The sequence below is a fragment of the Pelophylax lessonae genome (genome assembly GCF_965119305.1).
Source record: "Pelophylax lessonae genome assembly, chromosome: 7".
In the NCBI taxonomy this organism is placed as follows: domain Eukaryota; kingdom Metazoa; phylum Chordata; class Amphibia; order Anura; family Ranidae; genus Pelophylax; species Pelophylax lessonae.
This window is the reverse complement of record NC_138774.1, coordinates 98,385,806-98,412,275: the sequence shown is the minus strand read 5'-3', so window position 1 is coordinate 98,412,275 and position 26,470 is coordinate 98,385,806. Positions and strand designations below refer to the sequence as shown.

Here is a 26,470-nt window from a genome sequence, read left to right as displayed (position 1 = left end):
CCTACTGCGCTGGTGGAAAACCTGGAAATCACCATACGGACCCTGAAGGAGTTCGGCTGGATTCTGAATCTACAGAAGTCTGCCTTGGTTATAAACATCCCTTGTGACAGTAATAGGCAGTGACAGGTACTCTTTATGGAGGATTATAGGATCTAAAAGACCCCAAATCCCTCCTTTGCACTTAAAAGGATTCAAAATGCCAAGTTTGGCTGTTTTGAATGTTGTAATTTTTTTTTTTTTAAATCTTGCGCCTTTAAGGCTCTTGTACCTGGAAGTGATATCATGACATTGCTTCCGGGTTTGTACATTGGAGACCCGATCAGAGCCGCTTTTTCCGTTTACAGCCAGCCGGCAGATAGGACGGGAGACCCGGGCAACCCCGTGGGGGGAGGGGGGGGGGCTTCCCCTTCCCCTCCCACTCCCACTCCCTGTAATGACAATCAAGCAGCTACTCATGCGCATCGGTTGTCATTACAAGAAAGACAATTGTCGGCACTAAACGGTATTGGGGTGATGCCTCTAGCTGCAGGCATCACGCCTGTACAACCCCCTGAAGCCGAGGCAGCCTTTTTGCGTTCCATCGGCGTCAAGGGGTTAAATAGTGGTACTGTACCTTGCTTTTCATTCTGCCAATGGTAGACATCTGGCTGTCGTACTGACCCTGTTCCTTTGAAACTATGGGGATGATTTACTAAAGGCAAATCCACTGTGCAATGCAAGTGCAGTCGCTGTAGATTTGAGGGGAAGCTCTGCTGATTTCTATCATCCAATCATGTGCAAGCAAAAATGCTGTTTTTTTTTTCCTTGCATGTCCCCCTCGGATCTATAGCAATTGCACTTCCAAGTGCACTTGTAGGTGAACAGCGCATTTGCCTTTAGTAAATAAACCCCATTCTGTACCTAACACAGAACAAGTATACAGATAGCATAACTTTTACAGTCTGAATGCTTGTTCATGGTCATTGAAGTATTAAAGCCAGGGGGTTAGTTCAAAGTAATTCTAAAGGCAGATTTTTTTCTTTTTTAACAAACATATCATACTTACCTTCTCTGTGCAATCATTTTGCACAAAGCAGCCCCATCCCTCCTCTTTTGGGGTCCCCCACCAGTGCTTCAGGCCCCACCCCACTGCTGAGAGCCCCTACTGTACGCCACATGCTTTGGGGGCACTCGTGTGTGCTTGTTTCCAAGCCAGCTTTGGGTGTACATTGACACACAGAGCATGGCTCAGCCCCGCGCTCTGCTCACTGACTGTGATTGACAGCAGCGGAAGCCAATGGGTCCCCCTGCTGCCTATCTGTCAAATGAGGCGAGAGAGCAGCTGCTCTCATGCACATTGCTGGATCAAGATTAGGCTCAGGTAAGTATAAGGGGGGCTGGGGAGGGAGCTGCATGCAGAAGGTTTTTACCTTATTGCAGAGAATGCGTTAAGGTAAAATACATTCTGCCTTCAGGGCAAATTGCACTTTCAAAATGAGATCAGCAATAGCAAAAGCCATAATTATCTCAGAAAAGCTTTAATTAAAGCTATTCATAAAGCTTCTTGTTTAACCACTTCTGGACCGGAAGGATTTGCCCCCTTAATGACCAGGCCATTTTTTGCGATTCGGCACTGCGTTACTTTAATTGACATCTGCGCGGTTGTGCAACGCTGTACCCAAATAATACTGACGTCCTTTTTTTCCCCACCAACGGGGGTTTTTTTTGGTGGTATTTGATCACCTCTGGGTTTTTTGATTATATAACAAAAAAAGAGCGACCATTTTGAAAAAAAAAAAAAAAAAAAGCATTTTTTTCACTTTTTGCTAGATAACAATCCCAAAAAAAAAAAAATCAAATTTTTTCATCATTTTTGGCCAATTTGTATTTTGCCACATATTTTTTGGTAAAAAAAAATCCCAATAAGTGTATTTTGATTGGTTTGCACGAAAGTTATCGCGTCTACAAACTAAGGGAAAGATTTATGTCTTTTTTTTTATTTTTTACTAGTAATGGCGGCGATCTGCGATTTTTGCGGCGGAACGTTTGGACCCCTTACTGACATTTTTGATACTTTTGGGAGGACCAGTGACATTATTACAGTAATCGGTGCTAAAAATATGCACTGTTCCTGTAAAAATGACACTGGCAGGGAAGGGGTTAACACTAGGGGCGATCAAAGCGTTAAATGTGTTCCTAGGGGGTGATTCTAACTGTGTGGGGAAAAGACTTGGTGGATGGAAACAGGGCTCCTGTGTTCCGAAATAACAGGAACAGAGAAGCCCTGTTTCAATCAGTGACAGATGAGCGGTGTGCCGGGTTTACAACGGCACACTGCCTTCTGTCAGTCCCTGCAGCGATCGCCGGGTTCCTGGCGGCCATCACGGTAGCCAGACCGGTTGCTTAGCTGCAGGGCTATAGAGCAGGCGCGCGATCATGCCGGCAGCGCGCACGCCTGAGACGCGCTTCCGCGAGCCGAAGTACCCATACGTCGGTTTGCGCAGGAGAGCTAGCCTGCCGCAGTATGTCTGCTGCAGCTGGTCTTTAAGTGGTTAATAAATCCATACACTTATTTTTAGCTAGGCTGCAGTTCCTTAAATATTGTCTATCTGGCTCGCAGTAAGCCAGGTAGTCTCAGAATTTGACAAATTTAGGATTTATGAGCTCATCGCCTGTATGAAAAAACACAAAAGCTACCAAGCTAAAAACAGTTCCTAGATTGTAACCGTATTTGTCATGTGGTAAATTTACTTTGGTTTTGAGGGAGCTGAATTTATACTTTTTCTTTATTCAGTTATTAGCGGAGGATGCAGAAGCTGGGGCTGAGGATGAAAAGGATGTAGAAGAACTGAAAAAACAAGGCATAAACCCCTTGCCCAAACCACCGCCTGGAGTGGGGCTTCTGCCTACACCTTCAGCACCATCAGGGCCTTCTAATACTGCAGGTCCATGTGATCCAGAGTCCCCACCACCTGCTGTACCAGTAACATCATCGGATTCATCAGTTCCTGTTCCTCAACTTCCTGGAGGTCCGGTTCTAAGTGGGCAATTGCCAGGTTCAGACATGCATGGACCTGGAAGTCCTCCAGAAGAAGAAATCATGACCAGAGGTCCTGGGTTAGTGCCTGAAGGTCCTGTGATGGGTGGACCGATTCATGGTGGCCACCTATTGCCAGGAGGCCATATGTCAGGAGGACAAATGCATGGAGATCAATTGCATGGAGAGCCAATGCCCGGTATTCCAGTTCCTGGGGGCCCAATGCCTGGTGGCCCAATGCACCCAATGCTTGCTGGGCCTGGAGAGCAAATACTACCAGAAGGACCATTGCATCCATATCAAGGAGGCCCTATGCATCCATGTGAGGGAGGTCCAATGCCTCCAATGCATAGTGGACCTGGAGGTCCACTTCCTCCAATGCAAGATGAAGGACCAATGCTTGGAAGTCCACCAGGGGGTCCTCCAATGGAAACAATGCAAGGCAGTCCTGGATCTGGGCCTATGGATCCACAAATGTGCCAGCGAAAAATACCATCCCTTTTTGAAATTGTTGTGCGGCCCACTGCCCATTTGGCTCATAAATTGGGTGTCAGGTAAGATGTTTGGCATGTGTACTGTTTTTAATTTGTTTTCTTGGTTCTGATTGACTGAACTGTTTGTCTTTGTTGTTTAGGCCACCTGGTCAACCAGGAGGTCCCCCTGGGCCACCTCCACCAAGGTTTCCTGGACCTATGGGCCCTCAAGGCCCAATGCACCATGATATGGATATGGAGGAAGGTCCACCTATGATGCCCTATGGCCCCGATGATGGACCTGATATGATGGTTGATGGTCCACCAGGCCCAGACTTCTATGGTGAATATTATCCAGACCCGAACATGGAGATGAGACCTGATATGATGGGAGATGGAGGTATTTTTCACTTTTTTTTTTTCCTTGTTACTTTAGCTCTGGTTTTGTGCGTCGTTTGTTTCTCCACTTAAGCTGACCATGCATGGATCAAAATTTGGCCAGTTTAGCATGGACTGGCTGAATTTTGATCCATGTGTGGGTAGGCTGGTTATACAGAAGTAGATTTACCGATCAACTTCTGTACAACCAGCCTATTGGGTTTTTCCCAATTGATCAGTGCCACCAGCTATAACGGGCAGCACCGATCAGTGTATTCTAATGACGAGGAGGTTTCCCTGCTGTCAGAATACCATAACTCAGCTGGAAGGATTCCCCCATCCACATATAATGTGTGGATGGGGTACCAGGTCATTTTTTTTTATTAAACCTGCTGGTAGAATGAAAAAAAAATAAATAAAGTATGTATAAGCTGTCTTAGTTTGGGTTCTGCCCACAGCTCTGCTTTCTGTACCGGCTATGTGCAGCACAGTGATGGTGTCCCCCTTTTTTTTTTAACCAGGTTGTGTAAACAAAGTGGATTTTTATTGTTTTTGTCCTTTGAAAAATAAATGTAAATGAAATTTTTTATTCCTGGAGTTCAGCTTTTTAGGTACAAAGTATTCCTCTGTAGCAAAAGCTAATGCTTATTAGTAGAGTAAAACCTTTCTACGGCCGATTTTTTTTTCTCAGTTCTTTGTAAATTTAAATGGCAGTGTGAACTGCTTTATATCTGGAAATCTTGACTCCAGTGAAATGTTGGGAACAAAACAAACCTGTTTCATGAAAAATGAAATGGTTCTAGCATATCCATGTCCCTAGGCACCCAGTTAGAAAAAATATCACGTCTTCTGCTTGTAGGTGTGTGGGCTGAATAGGTGTGAACTAATAGAAAAGTCTTAGCATCCAGAGCAATCAAATCTTTCTGCTTCTGCGTGAGCTGTGGTGCTCAGACTAATATCCTAGTGGAAGGGAGCACAGCACAGATGATGTTGGGTCCTCTGAAGTAAACTTACCACCATATTCATATTGGTACAAAATGGTCTGCTGATGATTTTTTTTTTGTTTGCTTCTTTAACAGTCCACTGCACAGTTATAACTACACCCAATTGGCAGGAAGCATGAGCTTCTCTGATTGGAGAAAATATGTGACTGTGCAAGCGGTGGGTGGGATTGCTGCAGATAGACCACTGCTTTCACTCAGGGGACAGCAGTCCTTCTCCAAATACTGTTTCAGGGATTCTCACTCTTGAGCTGGCACTTGAGTGCTATTAACCACTTAAGCCACGGAAGATTTTACCCCCTTCCTGACCAGGGGGTATTTTGCGATTCGGCACTGCGTGACTTTAACGGACGATTGCACGGTCCTGCAACGCTGTACCTAAACGAATTTGACGTCCTTTTTTTCCCCACAAACAGAGCTTTCTTTTAGTGGTATTTGATCACCTGTGCAATTTTTTGATCATGCGCTATAAACAAAAATAGAGCGTCAATTTTGCAAAAATAACAATATTTGTCTGTCGCTCATTGACAGACGCAGTCCTCTTTGATTAATATCAAATTGGGTTATACTGCCCTCTACAGGAGTAGGACACTAGGCAGAAGAAAACGTTCTGGCCACACCTTAGGGGCAGTCCCAGAGGGTATATCCTCTCTCTCTCTGCTACAGGATGTCAGTTTTTTTCTGTCTAGTCAGGAGTAAGGACCTAAGTTCCTTGCTGGGATCTTTGGTCCTGGCAAGATTTATTAGATAAATTCTTTTTAGTTAGCTTTTTTTCTCCAGTTGTTCCTGTGAGATCTTCAAGCAAAGATGCCGGATCTAGGCGACGGGCTGGATATTGAGGTCCAGTGGTCACCCCAGCCGGCCTACAAGCGCGTGCAGATTCCAGCTTCGCGCTGGATCGGCCGCGACACATGTTAACAATTATGCTGGAGCTGGGCGACGGGCTGGATGTTGAGATCCAGTGGTCACCCCAGTCAGCTTACGAGCGTGTGCAGGCCCTAGCTCCGCGCTGGGTCGGCCTGCGACATAGTCCCGCTGGACGGGGACTGGCCCTGCGAGTTAAACGTCTGGCCAGGACGCCTACGACCAGTCGGAAACTGAGTCATGGCGTCCGTATTTGTCGACAGCCCCCCCACCTCGGTGGAGAGGGGTTCTGTTAGGAGTGGGTGCCCGCCGGTTCCGGTATGGTGAGTAGAATGTTCCCCCTCCCCCCCTGTCGGGTTTTGGGATGGATACAGGCCCCTCTGTGGATGGTCGGACCCTCTTGATCCTAGGGTTCCCCTTCTATCCTATGACATGTTTCACAGATCTCCCTCTTGATAGTGTGATTTGGTGAATAAGAGATACACTCCAGGAGGCTTGGTTTGGGAGCTGACTATCTGATAGTCACTGTAAAGAAAAGGCGCTGTAAGAGGAGGAAGCCATGACTGGGGTCAAGGATGGAGAGAGGGGCTGACGTTACTAGTTGAAATAGTCATGTAAAAGGGTGATATAATCAAGCACCTACCCAATGCATAGTGATGCAGCTACATGGACTACCGCCATCCTCCCGCAGGCCGCACGATTCAGCAGGCCACCGCCATCCTTCCGCAGGCCGTCCGCAGGCCGCCATCCTCCCGCAGGCTGCACAAGATCCACAGGCTGCCGCCCTCCTGCCGCAGGCCGCACGGATCCCGCAGGCCGCCGCCATCCTCCCGCAAGCCACACGAGATCCGCAGGCCGCCGCCCTCCTTCCGCAGGCCGCACGGATCCCGCAGGCCGCTACCATCCTCCCGCAGGCCGCATGAGTTAGCCGCCATCTTTCCACAGGCCGCGCAGGCCGCCATTTTGGCGTAGCCTGGTGTCTCCTGCATGGGGCGGCCATGTTTGATATGCCCAGCTACCTCGAGGAGTAGCAGTGGGAGCGCCGGAAGGCGTGTAAAGGGGCGGAGCCGCCTCCTTTACCCGGGAAAACTATTCACAAGACTTCCTGTTCTGCAAAGGACAGCGCTGAGAGCAGTTTGGTAGAAGCTTCTCTGCATTAGGTGGTGAGCCCTTGGGGTCTCTCTCTCTCTCTCTCTGTGGGGGTCCAAAGCAGGTAACGCTGAGGGGCGCTGTTGCGCTGGGGGATTACACATAAAAAAAAAAAAAAGTTTTTTTTTTTTTTTGCAATCTTTGTTTGCTGGCAAGTGTCCCTGGATTAGTCATGGACCCTGCCACACATATATCCCCACCTGATCCCCTCGAGGTGGCCGCAGGACCCTCCAGTTCCCCACTTACTATTGATGCATTGTCAGCGGTTTTGGAGTCTTTTGTATCCCGGGTGGAGGTGGCCTGTCAGGGACGGGGCGCAAAGAAGCGACCCCCGCCTACCCCGATTTCATCTGACACTTCAGATACAGATTCTGAGCCTGTAACTAGAGCTGCAGGTCCCTCTTCTGGGGCTTGTGTCTCGGGTACGGTCTCCTCAGACAGTGAGGAGGACGTTTCTGCCTCCGCCATAGCACAAGAAGAAGCGTTGGTGGATGCACTAGTTGTGTCTGTCCGGGAAACCTTAAGTCTTGAGGTTACACCGGCAGAGATAGCTGATACTGAAATTCCTTTTGGTACTACCAAGCCTACCAAGATGGCGAGGGTGTTTCCCTTGCCCAAATGTTTTGGTAATATAATTAAAGAGGAATGGGGTCGTCCAAAACGAACCCCTGGTATTTCCAAACGCATTGCTAGGCGTTATCTGTTTGAGGAATCCCTCCTTAAAAAATGGACAGTACCACCATTGGTGGATTCACCAATTTCCAGACTAAATAAAGCTACGGTTATCCCATTGGAGGACGCCCCGTCCTTTAGGGATCCGGTGGATCGTAAGGTGGAAGCCGTGTCCCGCTCCATCTTTTCCCTGATCGGGTCAGCCTTTAGGCCAGTGATTGCAATTGGTTTGGTTTCACAAACATTGACAGAATGGAAAGTTGTTACGCCGGGATTTGGAGGGGAGAAGCATCCCCCCGGCAGTATCAGACTTGCTGGAGCAGATGATACAAGGGCTACAGTTTGTCTGTGACGCCGCTCTGGATGCCACTCCATTGTTGGGGCGTGCATCGATTTCAGCAGTGGTCCTCAGGCGTGTGCTGTGGTTAAAGTGCTGGTCGGCGGATCAAGGTTCCAAAAAAGCTTTGGCTAATCTCCCCTTTCAGGGGAATCGCCTATTTGGGGCCACCTTGGATGAGATTATCAAGGATCTTACTGGGGGCAAGAGCACTTTTTTGCCACAGAATACTAAGGGTAAAGGACCTCGTCATAGACGGGGGCCTTCCTTTTCCGCTCATAAAAAGTTTTTCCGCTCCGCTGGGGCTGGCGAAAAGGCAAAGCCTTCCAAAGCCCCTCCAGGAGGATTCAAGGGGCGCTGGTCGGGTAAACAGAAGTCCGGCTCTTCCAGAGCTGAAGATAAGACTACTAAAGCCTGAAGGTGCGCCCCCACCCATATCTGGGGTGGGGGGACGTCTTCACCGGTTTCCGGATCCATGGCTTTCCAGAATCCCGGACAAATGGGTTCGCGAAGTCATACGGTCGGGATACAAGATCGAGTTTCGATCACTTCCACCGGTGCGATTCTTCCCTTCCAATATCCGACTATCCCCGGATCGCTTAGAAGCTTTGCGGGGGGCAGTAACGGATTTGATGCAACAAGGAGTGGTGGTCCACGTTTCTTGGACAGAGCGTTTTCAGGGGTTCTATTCGAACCTATTCACAATACCCAGAAAAGAGGGCAAGGTGCGTCCAATTCTGGACTTAAGAGCACTCAATCTTTTTGTCAGGGTACAAAAATTCAAAATGGAGTCCATTCGCACAGTAGCGGCCTCCCTACATCAGGGGGATTTTCTGGTGTCCATAGACATCAAAGATGCCTATCTTCACATTCCCATTTATGCAGGACATCAGCGTTTCCTGCGATTTTCCGTAGAAGAGAACCATTATCAGGTTGCGGCGTTACCCTTTGGTCTCGCCTCGGCTCCCCGGGTCTTCACAAAGGTGTTGGCCCCAGTTTTGGCGCTGTTGCGACAGCGAGGCATATCGATTCTAGGTTACCTAGACGATCTTCTGCTCCGTGCGGAATCTCCGCAGACTCTGTTGCTAAACTTGGAGATCACCATGATCTCTTTGCAAGAGTTCGGGTGGCTGGTGAACCTGCAGAAGTCATATCTGGTTCCCACCAGGAGGCTAGAGTATCTGGGTCTAATTTTAGACACATCCATGGCAAAAGTGTTTCTCCCTGCGGAGAAACTCCGGAAGATTCAATCAACGATTCAGTTGTTACTATCCGTCAACTGGCCTTCCCTTCGGACTTGCATGAGGGTCCTGGGTCTGATGGTGGCTTCCTTCGAGGCAGTACCATTTGCCCAGTTCCATACCCGAATCCTTCAAAAGGATATTCTTCTCAAATGGAACCGGAATCCTGATTCCCTGGACAATCGGATCCGACTGAGCGAGCGGACCAGGGAGTCTCTGGTCTGGTGGCTTCGATCTCCAATGCTCAGCCAGGGGAAGTCATTTCTTCCAATATACTGGACGATTGTCACCACGGATGCCAGTCTATCCGGGTGGGGAGGAATTCTCGGCAAATTATCTGCTCAAGGGCTCTGGTCCCTGGAAGAGTCCAGGTTACCGATTAAATGTACTGGAACTGAGAGCGATCAGACTTTGTCTGTTTCATTGGACCGAGCAGCTCCGGGGTAGCCCGGTGCGGATCCAGTCGGAAAATGCCACAGCGGTGGCTTACGTCAATCACCAGGGGGGCACCAAGAGTGTCCTGGCGGCCATAGAAGTGGCCAGCATTCTTCGTTGGGCGAAACGATTTGTTCCAGCTCTCTCCGCGGTATTCATTCCGGGGGTGGAGAATTGGCAGGCAGATTATCTCAGCCGTCAGATTCTGGATCAAGGGGAATGGTCTCTTCATCCAGAGGTATTCCACCAACTGTGCCTTCGTTGGGGCACCCCGAATGTGGATCTGTTGGCATCTCAGCTCAACAGGAAAGTGCAGAGGTTTGTAGCTCGCTCCCGCGATCCTCTAGCAGACGCGCTGGTCGCCCCCTGGGGGCAGTATCAGCTACTGTATGCCTTCCCTCCTCTCAAGTTGCTGCCGAAATTTCTTCGCAGGATAGAGGTGGAGGGAATCCCAGTTATCCTGGTAGCTCCGGACTGGCCTCGTCAGGCCTGGTACGCCGACCTGATCAGGCTGATCGCAGACGTTCCTTGGCGACTTCCTTTCAGGGAGGATCTGCTGTCGCAGGGACCGGTCTTCCATCTTGCTTTACGATCGCTGGCTTTAACGGCCTGGCTATTGAGACCCAGGTGCTGAAGGACAAAGGATTGTCAGCTTCAGTTATTCCTACTCTAATTAAAGCAAGGAAAGCGACTTCCAGAAAAGTCTATCATCGCACATGAAAGTCTTGTATCGCGTGGTGTGAATCCCTTGGGTTCCCTCCACGTTCTTACTCGGTGGCCCGAATATTGGCCTTTCTGCAAAAGGGGGTTGAGCAAAAACTGTGCTTGAGCACCATCAAGGGTCAGGTTTCAGCGTTAGCAATCTTCTTTCAGAAGCCTCTTGCTACTCATTCCTTGATGCGGAGTTTCATCCAGGGAGTGCGGCACCTGGCTCCGCCGGTGCGTGCACCCTTGCCTCCCTGGGATCTTAATTTGGTGTTGTCGGTTCTTCAGAAACCTCCCTTTGAAAATATCAGGGAGATTCCCTTGCTTACTTTATCCCAGAAGGTGGCCTTCTTGGTGGCTATCACTTCTGCACGCAGGGTGTCAGAACTGGCCGCATTATCCTGTCGTTCCCCATATCTGGTGGTTCATAGGGACAAGGTTGTTCTTCGTCCGAATCCATCCTTCCTTCCTAAGGTGGTTTCAGAGTTTCATTTGAATGAGGACATTGTATTGCCTTCCCTGTGTCCTAAGCCCACTCATCCTCGGGAATTCGCGTTGCATTTCTTGGATGTGGTTCGGGCGATCAGGGTATACTTGAATACTACAGATTCATTTTGTAAGACGGATTCACTTTTTGTGATCACGGATGGCTCTAAGAAGGGGTTGCCTGCATCTGCCGCGACTATCTCCAAATGGATCAGACAGACGGTGGTACAGGCTTATTCTATTAAGGGTCGGGAGCCTCCGTTCCCTGTTAAGGCGCACTCCACTCGGGCGCTTAGTGCTTCCTGGGCTTTTCGCCACCAGGCGTCAGTGCTTCAGGTTTGCAAGGCGGCTACATGGTCATCGGTGCATACCTTTGCAAAATTTTATAAAGTTGATGTGATGGCATCGGCGGATGCCTCTTTTGGCCGCAAGGTTCTTCAGGCCGCTATTTGAGGAGACCGGTGGTCTACCTCGAGGGTTTTTTTCTGTTGGGTTTTCAGTTGAGTCTCATCCTTTTGTCTGATGAGCCTTTAAGACTTCTAGTTGGCACCGGTTGGGCCTTCTGGATTGGATTTTTATTTCCGTTATCCCACCCCTCATTTGTGGCACTGCTTTGGCACGTCCCAATTTGACATTAATCAAAGAGGACTGCGTCTGTCAATGAGCGACAGAGAAAAATGGATTTTTGTAAGAACTTACCGTAAAATCCTTTTCTCTTAAGCTCATTGACAGACGCAGTACCCGCCCCTCTATTTTTGAGTTGGGTTGGGTTAAAGTCTCTGACACTGCTTTGTGACATAACTGACATCCTGTAGCAGAGAGAGAGAGGATATACCCTCTGGGACTGCCCCTAAGGTGTGGCCAGAACGTTTTCCTCTTGCCTAGTGTCCTACTCTTGTAGAGGGCAGTATAACCCAATTTGATATTAATCAAAGAGGACTGCGTCTGTCAATGAGCTTAAGAGAAAAGGATTTTACGGTAAGTTCTTACAAAAATCAATTTTTTTTAAATTTTTTATATGAAATTCCCCCCCCAAAAAAATGTAAAAATCTAAATGTTTTAATATTTTAGGCCAATTTGTTTTATGCTACATATTTTTGGTAAAAAAAAATATTGCAAAAAGCGTATTTTGATTGGTTTGCGCAAAAGTTATTGCGTTTACTAACTAAGGGAAAGATTTTTGTAATTTTTGTTGGTTTTTTGTTTTTTAACGCGTAATGGCGGCGATCTGCGATTTTTTTTTGTGGGACTGCGACATTGCGGCGTACAGATCGGACCCTTGACTGACATTTTTGACACTTTTGGGGTTACCAGTGACATTAATACAGTAATCAGTGCTATACATATGCACTGTTACTGTAAAATGACACTGGTAGTGAAGGGGTTAACTTTTTTTGAGAGGGAGGGGTGGTGTGTGTCCCTAGGGGCGTGATTCTTACTGTGATTGGCTGTGGCTTGTGGTGTAGGAACGGTGAACAACGGTCCTACATAGTAGAACCGTATGTTCACTGTTCTTACACAGGGGAGAATGACAGATGGCTTGTTTACATCAGCCGCCTGCCTTTCTCCCGCTGTCACGGACGATCGCGAGTGCCCGGCGGACATCGGGTCCGCCGGGCACGCGCGCGCGCGCGGGGGGGGGGTCCTTGGCCGAGCGGGAGCGCGCTCGCTCCCCAGAGCCTCACAGGCTAGTGACGTACCCATACGTCACTTTGCCTGTGAGGGGCTGACCGCCGCAGTATATGTACTTGTGGCGGTCGGCAAGTGGTTAAAGAAAAGTTAAAATGATTAGTTTAAAATAAGTTATCTTAAAGCGGAGTTCCGGCCTCGGGGGGTGAAATTTAGCTAAAAATACCCCCGGGACAGTCAGGGCTAGTACATTCCACAATGGATAGCCTCTGTACTGTCCCGGGTCGCACTTACCTTTTAGAAGAAATACTTTCCTTGAAAATTTCTTCTCCAGCGCTGCCATCTCGGATTCCCCTCTGTCCCATTTGTTATGCTACAGGGGGCTGTATCTGGATAACAGGCCGCAAATGGGGGTGGGGTGTGCCGCCGGCAACTGATGGACGTTGTGCGGGGGGGTCCTACCTGCCTTCCCAGGGCCCATCTGCCATTCTCTCCTCTGTCTGCCTGGGGGGGGGCCCGGGGGTCCCCTTTACCGCCGCGGCCCGTGCGGGCTGCCATTTTCTTGTAGCCTTGTAGCCTCTTGTGTGCTCTGCATGGAGGTGGCCATCTTGGTACACCCGGCTCGCATTTCAGTGCATCGCATCAATGTGTGGGGGTCCTGGAGGAACCAGGAACCTCCTAAGAACCAGGCACTCCGCTCTGCAGGCTTTCTTTTGAGAGGAAGATCGCTGCTGACACGTGCTGCTGGGATACTCTGGGCCTTCTGGTGCATCTTGCTGTGGGTTGGTGAGCCTTGGGGGGGTCTCTCTCTCTCTGCTGGGGGTCTCTCGGCACGCTGTTTGACCACTTGGGGGCGATGTTGCAGGCGAGACATTTTCCAAAAAAAAAAAACACTTATTTTAAATTTTGCTAAAGGGTTCCCCTGGTGGAACATGGACCCTGCTGTACATGTGTCCCTACCTGATCCCCTCGAAGGCCGCTGCAAGGCCCTCAGGTTCCCAGCTGACTAGATGCGCTTTTGGCGGTCCTGGATTTGTTTGTGTCCCAGGTGGAGGTGGTCTTTCAGAGGTGAGGTGCTAGAAAACGCGCTCCACCTACCCCTGCCTCGTCTGATGCCTCAGACTCTGAGTCTGAATCGGTCGCTGCTGACACATGTCTTCCTTCCGGGTCTACTGCCTCGCGCCCTGTCTCCTCTGATAGTGAGGATGACCTTTCTGCCTCCGCTGCCGCGCAAGACAAGGCGCTGGTGGATGCACTGATTGTGTCTGTACGTGATACCCTAAAGATGGAGGACGCAGCTGCGACTGATGCGCAGGTTGCTTTTGGCACTCGCAAACCCTCCAGTGTGACACAGATTTTTCCTTTTCCCGCATGCTTTGGCGATATACTTAAGAATGGGACCGTCTGAAATGCTCCCCTGGGATGCCTAAGCGGATTGCTAGGGGCTACCTTTTTGAAGAGTCCCTCATTAAAAAGTGGACGGTGCCGTCTACGGTGGATCCGCCGGTCTCCAGACTGAATAAAGCTACTGTGATCCCGGTGGAGAATTCCTTATCCTTTAGGAATCCGGTGGAGTGTAGGGCGGAGTCTGTGTCCCGCACTATGTTCTCCCTAGCGGGGTCTGCCTTAAGACCGCTGTTTACCATTGCCCTGGTTTCGCAAACATTAACGGAATGGGTTAGGTTGCTACGTTGTGACCTGGAGGGGAGACACCTTCCCCCTGTCGTTTCGGAACTGCTGGACCAAATGGTGCAAGGGCTGCAACTTGTTTGCAATGCCGCACTGGATACTGCTCCAATGCTGGGGCATTTGTCGTTTTCGGCAGTGGTGCTCCGGCGCATGCTGTGGCTGAAGTGCTCGTCTACGGATCAGGCTTCAAAGAAAGCCTTAACTGATCTCCCCTTTCAGGGGGATCGCCTGTTTGGAGCTACCTTGGATGATATTATCAAAGGTCTCACTGGGGGGCAAGAGCACCTTTCTCCCGCAAGCTACCAAGGGTAAGGACCCCCGTCGCAGATGGGGACCCTCCTTTTCAGCACACAAGAAGTTTTTTCGTCCCTCTGGATCAGTCGACAAGGCGAAGCCCTTCAAGGCCCCCTCGGGGGGGTCCAAGCGACCCTGGTTTGGAAAACAAAAATCTAGATCCTCCAGACCTGAGGACAAGGCCACTTCAGCCTGAAGGTGCGCCCCCACCCATATCAGGAGTGGGGGGACGTCTTTGCCAGTTCCCAGACCCGTGGCTCTCCCGGATTCAAGACAAATGGGTTCACGAGGTCATACGGTCGGGGTACAAGATCGAGTTTTGATCAGTTCCACCGGTAAAGTTCTTCCCTTCCAATGTGAGACTGTCCCCGGATCGCTTACGGGCTCTGTTGGGGGCAGTACAGGACTTGGTACAACAGGGAGTAATAGTTCCGGTTCCGTGTGCGGAACTTTTTTGGGGTTTTTACTCAAATCTGTTCACAGTGCCCAGGAAGGAGGGCAAGGTACGTCCAATCCTGGACTTGAAGGCACTGAATTGTTTCGTACAGGTGCAAAAATTCAAGATGGAATTCATTCGCACGGTGGTGGCCTCCCTGCATCAGGGGGATTTTCTGGCCTCCATAGACATCAAAGATGCCTACCTTCACATTCCCATTTACGCAGGACACCAAAGTTTTCTGCGCTTTGCAGTGGGAGAGGACCATTATCAGTTTGTGGCATTACCCTTTGGTCTCGCCTCAGCTCCGTGGGTCCTCACAAAGGTTTTGGCTCCGGTCCTGGCGCTGTTGCGACAACGGGGAATATCGGTCCTGGGCTACCTTGACGACCTCCTTCTCCGTGCGGAGTCTCCACAGGCTCTGATGACAAATTTGGAGATCACCATGAAATCTTTGGAAGAGTTCAGGTGGATTGTGAACCTGAAGAAGTCGTCCCTGGTTCCCTCCAGGAGACTGGACTATCTGGGCCTGACTTTGGATTCGTCCTTAGCCAAGGTGTTTCTCCCTTCGGAAAAACTCCACAAACTCTAGACAGCGACTCAGCTGTTGCTTTCCAGCCAATGGTCGTCCCTTAGGACTTGTATGAGAGTTCTGGGACTGATGGTGGCGTCCTTGGAGGCGGTACCTTTCACTCAGTTTCATACGAGGACCCTCCAGAAGCAGATTCTTCTCAGGAATCCTGTTTCTCAGGAATCCTGTTTCCCTGGACAATCAGATCCGGCTGAGCGGAGTCCCTGATATGGTGGCTTCGGTCTCCAATGCTCATTCAAGGAAAATCCTTTCTTCGGATCTATTGGACGATTGTCACCACGGATGCCAGTCTATCCAGGTGGGGAGGGGTTCTCGGCAGGTTTTCTGCTCAGGGAATCTGGTTCCTGGAAGAATCCAGGTTGCCGATAAATGTATTGGAACTGAGAGCATTCAGGCTTTGCCTGGTTCACTGGACCGAGAATCTTCAGGGTTGTCCAGTGCGCATTCAATCGGACAATGCCATGGCTGTGGCTTATGTCAATCACCAAGGGGGCACCAAAAGTGTCCTTACGGCCTTGGAAGTGGCCGGCATCCTCCGATGGGCGAAACGTTTTGTTCCAGCTCTCTCCGCTGTTCACATTCCAGACGTGGAAAATTGGCAGGCGGATTTCCTCAGCCGACAGACCTTGGATCAAGGGGAATGGTCTCTCCATACGGAGGTGTTTCACCAGCTGTGCCTTCGGTGGGGCACCCCAGATGTGGATCTGTTGGCGTCCCAGATAAACAGGAAAGTGCAGAGGTTTGTAGCCCGCTCCCGGGATCCTCTGGCAGACGCCACAGACACGCTGGTGGCCCTGTGGGGGCAGTATCAGCTGCTGTATGCCTTTCCTCCTCTCAAGTTGCTACCGAGACTTCTTTGCAGGATAGAGGCGGAAGGAATTCCAGTCATTCTTGTGGCTCTGGACTGGCCTCGTCGGGCCTGGTACGCCGACTTGGTCAGGCTAGTTGCAGACGCTCCATGGCGACTTCCTCTCAGGGAGGATCTACTGTCTCAGGGGCCAATCTTCCATCCTGCTTTGACGGCTTGGCTGTTGAAAGCCAGGTGCTGAAGGACAGGGGATTGTCTGCTTCAGTTATTCCTACTCTGCTTAAAGCGAGGAAAGCGACTTCTAGGAAGATCTATCATTGTACGTGGAAGTCGTATATTGCGTGGTGTGAGTTCCTTGGTGTTCCTCCACATTCTTACTCGGTGGCTCGGATCTTGGCCTTCCTTCAACGGGGAGTTGAGCAGAAGCTGGCTTTAAGTACTATCAAGGGTCAGGTCTTGGCCTTGGCAATTTTCTTCCAGAGGCCACTGGCCACTCATTCCCTGGTGCGAAATTTCATCCAGGGGGTGCGGCACCTGGTACCTCCGTTGTGCCCTTCATTGCCACCCTGGGACCTTAATTTGGTGCTGTCGGTTCTCCAGAAACCTCCCTTTGAAAATATTAGTGAAATTCCCCTGCTTACCTTATCCCAGAAGGTGGCCTTCTTGGTGGCTATTACTTCTGCGCGCAGGGTGTCAGAACTGGCTGCGTTGTCCTGTCATTCCCCCTATCTGGTGGTTCATAGGGATAAAGTGGTTCTTCGTCCAGATCCGTCCTTCCTTCCGAAGGTGGTTTCCAGTTTTCACTTTAATGAAGATATCGTGTTGCCTTCCTTGTGTCCTAAGCCAATCCATCCTAAGGAATTTGCACTGCACACTTTGGATGTGGTTCGGGCAATCAGGGTGTACCTGGCAACTACTGACTCTTTTCGTAAGTCAGAATCGCTCTTTGTGATCACGGCTGGCCCTAGAAAAGGCCTGCCTGCATCTGCTGCGACTATTTCCAGATGGATCAGGCAGACGGTGGTGCAGGCTTATCCGATTAAGGCTCAGGTTCCTCATTTCCCTGTTAAGGCGCACTCTACTCGGGCACTTAGTGCTTCCTGGGCTTTTTGCCATCAGGCATCTGTACTTCAGGTTTGCAAGGCGGCTACCTGGTCGTCTGTTCATACCTTTACAAAGTTTTATAAGGTTGATGTGCTGGCATCTGCGGATGCCTCTTTTGGCTGCTTGAGGGCACCCTTGGCTTACCTTGGGGGTTCTGTTTGTTTTCAGGTGGGTATAATCTTCTTGTTCCGATGAGTCCTATGTTTCCTGGTTGACTATGTTTTAGCCTTGTGGACTGTTTTTTTCTGCTGTCCCACCCCTCAATTATGGCTCTGCTTTGGGACGTCCCTACTGATATCAAGATATGAGTCCTGCGTCTGTCAATGAGTGACAGAGAAAACTGGATTTTTGACTTACCGTAAAATTATTTTCTCTTAAGCTCATTGACAGACGCAGTACCCCCCCTCTATTTTTGAGTTGGGTTGGTGTGGTTTCTCTGACTCTGCTTTGTTACATAACTGACATCCTATAGCAGGAAGAGAGAGGGTATACCCCCTGGGACTGCCCATAGGTGTAGCCAGAACTTTTTTTCTGCCTAGTGTCCTACTCCTGTAGGGGCAGCAATACCCTACGCACGGGTGTCCAAACTACGGCCCTCCAGCTGTTAAGGAACTACAATTCCCATGAGGCATTGTAAATCTCTGACATTCACAGAAAAAACTAGGCATGATGGGAATTGTAGTTCCTGAACAGCTGGAGGGCAAGAGTTTGGACATAGCTGCGGGATATCAAGATATGAGTCCTGCGTCTGTCAATGAGCTTAAGAGAAAAGGGTTTTACGGTAAGTCAAAAATCCAGTTTTTTCCTTTTGTCCGCGTTAAATGGTTTGTCTCAACCCTCTAACTGCCTCTTTTGTTTAATAGCTTGGTCACAGGCGATTGAAAAACAACCACAGTATCAACAAGTAAAAAACAGGGGATGTAGAAAAACAAAGACTGCTTTGTTAATGCTAGTGACAGATTACACCACTTTGGTTTTTCCTTTAGTATCACATTAAGGAAAAGTTTCCTCCCTTTCCCATTAGAACCCATTTAAGCAGAACTGTTGGTGAATTTTTGACTTTTCAGCATCAAACATCTGTATTCCAGATTTGTAAGGGTGCCCCCTGGTCCTCTGTTCACATGTTTTCTGTTTTCCAGGTTCTATCAGGTGGGTGTTAAGACCTCAGCAGATGCGAGCTTCAACAGAAAACTGTTATATCAGTATCTGTTCGGGTTACTTAACCCTTGTTTTTCTTGCGTGCCTGTTGGCAGTTCTAAGTTGCTGTGTTGCCCACCCCTTCGTTTTATTGCCTGGGTGTGTCTCATAGTCTATGAACACAACTCCTGTACTGTTAAAATAATAGGAATTTTGACTTCTAATTTCCTTATGTTGGAGAACAGCACAGGATACCGGTCGTTTCCCTGTGTGTCTTGGTCACCACTCATTGCTTGCTAAAAAAACTGGAGTCTCATGCAGTTGGCAGGGTTATATGGTTACACTTTAGGGGCGGCCCTAGCAAAAGGTTTATTAGTCAGTGTCCATTCATTTGAAGGTAGCAGCATATAATCCATGGTGTATGAATACCAGTCCTTTGTCTTATACTGTACTCCAAGAAAAGGAGTTTACAGTTAAGTCAGAGTTCCTATTTTAGGTATCCTGGTTTTATTCACTCAGTTTTTCAGGTAAAATTGGCCATTAAATGCATTAAGAATTTCAACTAAGAGGGGAGACATGGGAGGGAATTATATTAGGCTGTGTGGCATATGGTTGCCTTTTTGCCTGGAATATTAGAAACAATTTCTGGGGACAGAAGTATAAGAGCTGCTATTGCTTAAATTTGTATGCGTTTTAGAAGAAGCTCATTTCATTTTCTTTCAATTAGAAATTTTATTCTGCATTTTTTTTTTTATACAGGCTATACCGCCTTAGTTTATTTTAGCAATTATATCTGACACGCTTTAAAACTGACTATAGTTAACCTCCCTGGCGGTATGATTATGTCAGGAATTACATACCAAAAGCGGTACAATTCTTTTCATGGAAATTTGGCGTTATGTATTAGGCCTACAATTCTTAGTAATTACTGACTTAAACCTGACCAAAACAAGAGTCTAGTAGACATCCCAGATGTGATAAATTTGAAACACAAACACGTGAATTATAATCGAATCAATAATATAATTTTATTATTTAATATATAATATATATAATAAAATTATATTATTGATTAGATTATAATTCATGTGTTATATATATATATATATGTGTATATATATATATATATATATATATATATATATATATATAATATATAACGCATGAATTATAATTGAATCAATAATATAATTTTATATATATATGTGTGTGTGTGCATATATATATATATATATATATATATATATAAAATATATACAGTGTGTGTGTGTATATATATATATATATATATATATATATATATATATAATATAAAATGTGTTTTGTGCAACGTTTTTTTTTTTTTTTTTTTTGAATTTCCCTCCCTAGTTCCGCTCCCATGCAGCATTGCTGCTGCAGGGAACGGAACTAGGAAGTGATCAGACCGACGGAGGGACGGAGGAGCGGCGGGACTCTCGGCTGGCGATCTCAGCAATGAGAGATCATCGCTGGATCGCCAGGATAAGGTAAGAGAACACCGCTGCGCTCTCTGCAATCCACCCCGAGCGTGACTCGGGGTTACCGTTCCTGATATGAAAAATCAACCCCGAGTCACGCTCGGGATTACCGCCAAGGAGGTTAACTACAGCAGCTGGTGACGAGAACATATATACATGTTTTCAGTAATAAAAGCTGGCCAGTAGTGCTAAAGCTGGCCATAAACAGATCGAAATTTGGCCCGTTCAAAAAAGGACCAGCCAGATTTTGATCGGTGTGGAAGTCCCACTCAACAGAAGTTGATTATTTATTTGACTTCTGTTGAAGGGAAACTTAGCGTCTCAGCGGCTGCAGCCAAGTGACTAATCCTGCTGTCAGGATACAATGTCCTGGGGGGGGGTCCTCTATCCCCCTCATTTTTGTAAATCGAAGGATGTCTTACTTTTTTTCATTCAGCTCGCTGGCTGAGTGAAGGAAACTTAACAGTGCATGGCCAGCTTAACAACACGTTTCTATTAAAACAGATGTTCAACTGCAAATGTGGAAGTGTATTTGAGCCATGCATATCTGACATTTTTATTCCTAATAATGAATTCCATCGTAAGCTGGCAATGTACTTTTTTTGTACTGTACTTTTTATTTTTTATTCAGGCAGTAGGATGATCAGAAAAAATGAACCGATTGCTACTAACAGACGAGCTGGTTGGAGAAATCCCTCCCACCTAGACATTGTATTCTGACTCCAGCACGCGCATTAGCAGTTACCGTCAGTAATCTAGAAAATTTTGCCAACATGTCCCTTCAACTAAAGTTGATGAAACGATCGACTTCTGTTAAGTGGGGATAGCCACACACTGAAAATCAGCCAGTCCCTACTGAACTAGCCAACGTTTGATCAGTGTATAGACCAGCTTTTAGGCTGGTTTTTACACCTGGTCATTTTGAAATTGCTGCTATTCTGCCCATGATTTCAAAACGCTCTGGTAAAATGAGGAATCGCTCAATGCGAATTTCAGATGCCATTTATTTTAATTGCACCTAAAAACATGGTGCAATTCTGCCGCGATTGTTGCACGATAAATCGTAGCCAACTGCATCGCGCAAAGATTGTTGCCCAAAAGTAGCTTCTGAACTTTTTTTTGGGTGACAAGCTTCACGTGATGTCTTGATTGCAGCACCATTCATCACACAACGATCGCAGCAAAACCGCACCATATTTTTGGGTGCCATTAAAATGAATAGCATTCTGAAACTCATTGTGCACTTTTTCATTTTATCAAAGCATTTTGAAATCTGCCCACGATTAAAAATGCTCAAGTGTGATTGCAGTCTTAGTATTCATAAAATAGTTAACATTAGAAGCGTAGACTTTGTACCTCATCCATAGTTTTTTGTCCTTAGGCATTATAATGTGTATTTACTACTAACAGTTAGATGTGAAATATGTCCCCCTCAACCCTATTTTGCTAATGGTGTTATTCTCTCAGCAGTAAGTGGAACGCAGAATTTCTATATATATATATATATATTTTTTTTTTACTAGATGCCTATAACAACTATGGGGGCATACCAGAAGACGATCCCCACCAATATCATGAGCACTCTACTGAAGAGGACCCCGAAAATATGGACACACAGCCATCTTTTAACAAAGATTTCTTACCCTCTGCACAGCGGGCTCTGTACATGCGTATTCAGCAGAAGCAGCAAGAAGAAGAAGAGCGTGCAAGGAGGATGGCTGGAGGAACCCAGCAGGACAGAGATAATGAAGAAGGTGATTTAACTTTATACACAAGTGAACTCATCCCAATGGGCTCTATGTATATAGACAGCAGAAGGAAACAGAATTCTGCTCCTAACAACAAATATAATCACCTGCCACCAGTTAGGGTATGACAGCTGGCATCTGGTTGCACAAAGAGTAAGGGGCCAATATGTTATTTAGCTTGTCAGCATTCATACTAGTGATCGACCGATATCGATTTTTTTTATTGCCGATATTTTGATCATCGCATATCGGTATCGGCTGATATTGGCCGATATTTTCGTACATTAAAAAAAAAAAAAGATATATTATTTTTCTTTTATTTATTTATTTTTTTTTTTTACAGGTACTCTCGTGGAGGGATCTGGGGATCTAAAAGACCCTAAACCCCTCCTCTGCACTTAAAAGCATTCAAAACGCCAAGTTTGGCTGTTTTGAATGCTGTAATTTTTTGAATTTGGCGCAGAGTACCCGGAAGTGATGTCATGACATCACTTCCAGGTTTTTACATGGAGACCCGATCAGAGCTGAATGCGGCTTTGATCGGGTCTTCTCTTCGGCGGCTGTGCAGGCTGGTTGCCCGGGTCTCCTGGTGGGATGGGAGACCTGGGCGAGCCGCGGCTTGTAATGACAGCCAAGCGGCTTCTCAGCCGCATCGTTGTCATTATAAGACAGGCTATGGACGCCGGTACCGGGGTGATGCCTCTAGCTGTAGGCATCACTCCCTTACAAGCACTTTCCAGAAATATCGGCAATATTGTTGGTAACCTCAGGGGCTGTTTTTGATATACCGGGGAAAGTGCAAATCGGCCCCCGATATATCAGCTTTGCCGATAATCGGTCGATCCCTAATTCATACATAATCAAATTGATTGTCATTTTTAAAGGATAATTTCACCTTACCAAATTAACGGTGTAACTTGTTAAGAAGGGACCGGTCCCCGCACCCCCCCTGATCTGACAGATAGTGGGAATCTTCTCTCCCTTGCTAGCTGTCATAATTTAAAAGAACATGCCACTCATTCACAGCGTGTCACTCATTCACAGTTTTCTGTGAATGAAAAACAAGCTGTCGGCTTGTGGTTTTCAATGAACTACCACGGCGGTGTGAAGCACTGTGGTAGTTCATTCTCTCTTCCTGTCAGATTGTATCTGTTTGCCCGTACAGGATGTACGGGCACACACATACACTGACAAATCTGCATGAGACCTGCATGGCACCAGTTATCTGCTAATCGCTGGTGCAATGCTGTAGAGGCTCCAGAAACAAAAAATAATAAAACAAAATAATAAATACACATTCTCTTTTGTTCATTGACAGACATAGCTCCTGATATTCTTAACCATTGGGTTATATTGCCCCCTACAGGAGTATGACACTAGGCAGAAAAAAAAGTCTGGCTATGCCTATGGGCAGTCCCAGGAGGTATACTCCCTCTCTCTGCTGTAGGTACTCAGTTTTTTCTGCCTAGTCAGGAGTAAGGACCTAGTCCCTTGCTGGGATCTCTGGTCCTGGCAATTTTTTCTTTGGATAGAATTTTTTCTTCTCCTGGATTTTTTACTGTGAGATCTACAATCAACTGCCGTACTGGGCGACAGGCTGGATAGTCTAGATCCAGTGGTCACCCCAGTCTGGCCAGTGAGCGCACGCGCAGACCTTAGCTCCGCACTTGGTAGACGGTGACATATCCCTCCTGCAAGTTAAATGACTCGCGAGGTCGCATACGACCAGGTCTCGACAGACCAACAGCCCCCCCCCCCCCATTTATATAAAGAGGAGGTTCTGTCTGAAGTGGTGCCCACCTGGTTCCTGTTATTATAAGTAACTGTCTCCCCCTGGAGGGTTTTGGGGTGAACGTGGGCCTCTCCATGGGATGGTTGGACCCCTGTGTTCCCCTCTTCCCATTAGGCATCCCCCTCGTCGGTCTTGTGGTCCCTGTGGGCCATCTCACCCCCCATCCGACCCCCCCTCCTTCACTGACGATGGGGCTGTGGGGTGGCCTGGTCCATCTCCTAGGGTGGGGGGGGGGTGCGCTGCTGGCAACCGGGGAGCCCTTCGGGGCCTCCTCTGGAGGATCCAAGTAAACTTGGTCTGGCAAGTCAAGAGCAGGCTTCTCCAGACCCACGGACAAGGCCCCTTCAGCATGAAGGTGCGTCCTCACCTGTATCTGGGGTGGGGGGGATGTCTTCGCTGGTTCCCGGACCCGTGGACTCCCCTGATACAAGTCAGATGGGTCGACAAGGTCATTCGGTCTGGCTACAAGACCGAGTTTCGTTCTTACCCTCCGGTAAGGTTCTCCCTTCCAACATGCGACTGTCCCCAGTCCGCTTAAAGGCTCTTTTTGGGACAGTGCAAGACCTTTTACTTTAACCACTTTACCACTAGAGGATTTTGCTGTCTTACGTCTGGGCCACTTTTTGCGATTCGGCGCTGTGCGACTTTAATGGACAATTGCGCGGTCGTGCGACGCCTTACCCAAACAAAATTTACGTCCTTTTTTTCCCACAAACAGAGCTTTCTTTTGGTGGTATTTGATCACCTGTGCGATTTTTACTTTTTGCGCTATAAACAAAAAAAGAGCTTTTATTTTGAAAAAATAACAATATTTTTAACATTTTTTTATATGAAATTCCCCCCCAAAAAATGTAAAAATCAAAATTATTTTTAAATTTTTGGCCAATTTGTTTTCTGCTACCTATGTTTGGTAAAGAAAAATCACAATAAGTGTATTTTGATTGGTTTGCGCAAAAGTTATTGCGTTTACTAACTAAGGGAAAGATTTTTGTTGTTTTTTTTTTTAACGAGTAATGGCGGCGATCTGCGTTTTTTTTTTTTTGCGGGACTGCGACATTGCGGCAGACAGATCGGACCCTTGACTGATATTTTTGACACTTTTGGGGGTACCAGTGACATTACTGCAGTAATCAGTGCTATATATATGCACTGTTACTGTAAAAATGACACTGGCAGGGAAGGGGTTAATTTTATTGGAGAGGGAGGGGTTAATGTATGCCTGGTGCTTACTGACGTGTGTGGGGGGAGGTGACTGAGTGAGTCAGGGACAGATCGGATGTTCAGCTATGCTGAACACTGCGATCTGTCACTCCCTGTCACTTAGGAGATCCGCCCGCTCTGTTTACACAGGTGGGCGGATCTCCAAACTAGAATCCTCGACGATCGGGGAAGAGCAGCGACGATCGCCGCCGCTCCTCCCCTGGCCCGACTCCCGCTGTGACTGAAAACAGCGGGAGCCGATAACGAGCCACGTTGCTGCTGTAGCAGCAACGTGAGCAGACGGCAAGTGGTTAAAGAGTGATGGTCGCTTCTGCTCCTCGGGTCTTCACAAAAGGGTTGGCCCAGTGCTAGCCTTCTTAAGCCAATGGGGATCACAGTACTGGGCTACTTGGACAACCTCCTTCTGCGAGCAGAGTCTCCTACTGCTCTGGTGGAGAACCTGGAAATCACCATACAAGCTTTAGGGTGTTTGGCTGGATTCTGAATTTTCAGAAATCTGTTCTGATTCCGTCCACAAAGCTGAACTGTTTGGGTCTTACTCTGGACCCGGCCTTAGCCAGAGTTATCCTTCCTTTGGACAAACTCCAGAAACTGCAGGCTGTAATTCATTTCCTGCTGTCCAGCAGATGGTAATCCCTCCGGACTTGCATGCATGTGCTGGGCTTGACTGTGCCTACCTTCGAGGCGGTTCCGTTTGCATAGTTCCATACGAGGTCCCTGCAAGGGAGATTCTGGCCAAATAGGACAAGAGTCCGCAGTCTCTGGACAATCAGATCCGGGTGAGCTGGGGAATGAAAGAGTACCTGATATGGTGGCTTTGTGCTGCAGCTGGACAAATCCTTCCTTCCCATGTATTGAACAGCGATCCCCACGGATGCCAGCCTGTCCGGCTGGGAAGGTGTCCTCTGCAAAATTTCTGCTCAAGGGGTCTGGACACTGGAAGAGTTCAGACTACCGATCAATGTCTTGGTACTCTGAGCGATCAGACTGTCCCTGGAACATTGGACAAGTTCGCCTTCAGGGATGTCCAGTGCGCATTCAGTCGGACAATGCCACGGCTGGGGCTTATGTCAATCACAGGCGGGGCACAAGAAGTAGTGTGACTGGTCGCCGACGTTCCTTGGAAGCTTCCTCTCAGGGAGGATCTGCTGTACTAAGGCCAATCTTGCATCCTGCTTTACAGTCGCTGGCTGGGAGGCTTGGCTGTTGAACCCCATGTGCTGATGAATAGAAGTTTCTAGAGTCAGTGATTCCAACTCTGTTCAAAATCTAGCTAGAAAATCGACTTCTAGGAAGATCTACCATCGTACGTGGAAGACACATTGTGTGGTGTAAGTCTCTTGGGGTTCATCCTCGCTCTTTTTTTCCATGGCTCGGATCTTGACCTTTCCTCAATAGGGGGGTTTAGCAGAAACTGGCCTTGAGTACTATCAAGGGTCAGTTGTCGGCATTAGTGGTCTTCTTTCAACGGCCCTTGGTGCATACTTTTCTTCAGGGAGTTGGGCAATTTACCCCTCCAGTGCGGTCTCTGTTGCCGCCTTGGGACCTCAATTTGCTGATCTAAGTCCTCCAGAAGCCTCCTTTTGAGAATCTTTGGGAGATTCCCCTGCTTATCCTGTCCCAGAAGTTGGCCTTTTTGGGGACTTTCACCTCTGCACGCAGGGTGTCTTACTTGGTGGTTCACAGTGATAAGGTGGTTTGTCGTCTCTGAATTTCTTTGAAAGAAGACATTGTGTTGCCTTCCCTGTGTCCCAGGCTAAAACACCC

At 47.9% G+C, this 26,470-nt stretch overlaps 1 protein-coding gene across 2 annotated transcripts in view; it reads left to right on the top strand.

Moving 5' to 3' along the window:
- ZC3H4 (zinc finger CCCH-type containing 4) overlaps positions 1-26,470 on the top strand; it is a 107,448-nt gene that overhangs the window by 70,079 nt on the left and 10,899 nt on the right. For both annotated transcript variants that reach the window (XM_082264361.1, XM_082264362.1), the window contains exons 11-13: positions 2,774-3,570; positions 3,651-3,889; positions 21,466-21,696. In XM_082264361.1, the coding sequence (XP_082120487.1) occupies positions 2,774-3,570; positions 3,651-3,889; positions 21,466-21,696 (1,267 nt within the window). The remainder of the gene's footprint in view (positions 1-2,773; positions 3,571-3,650; positions 3,890-21,465; positions 21,697-26,470) is intronic.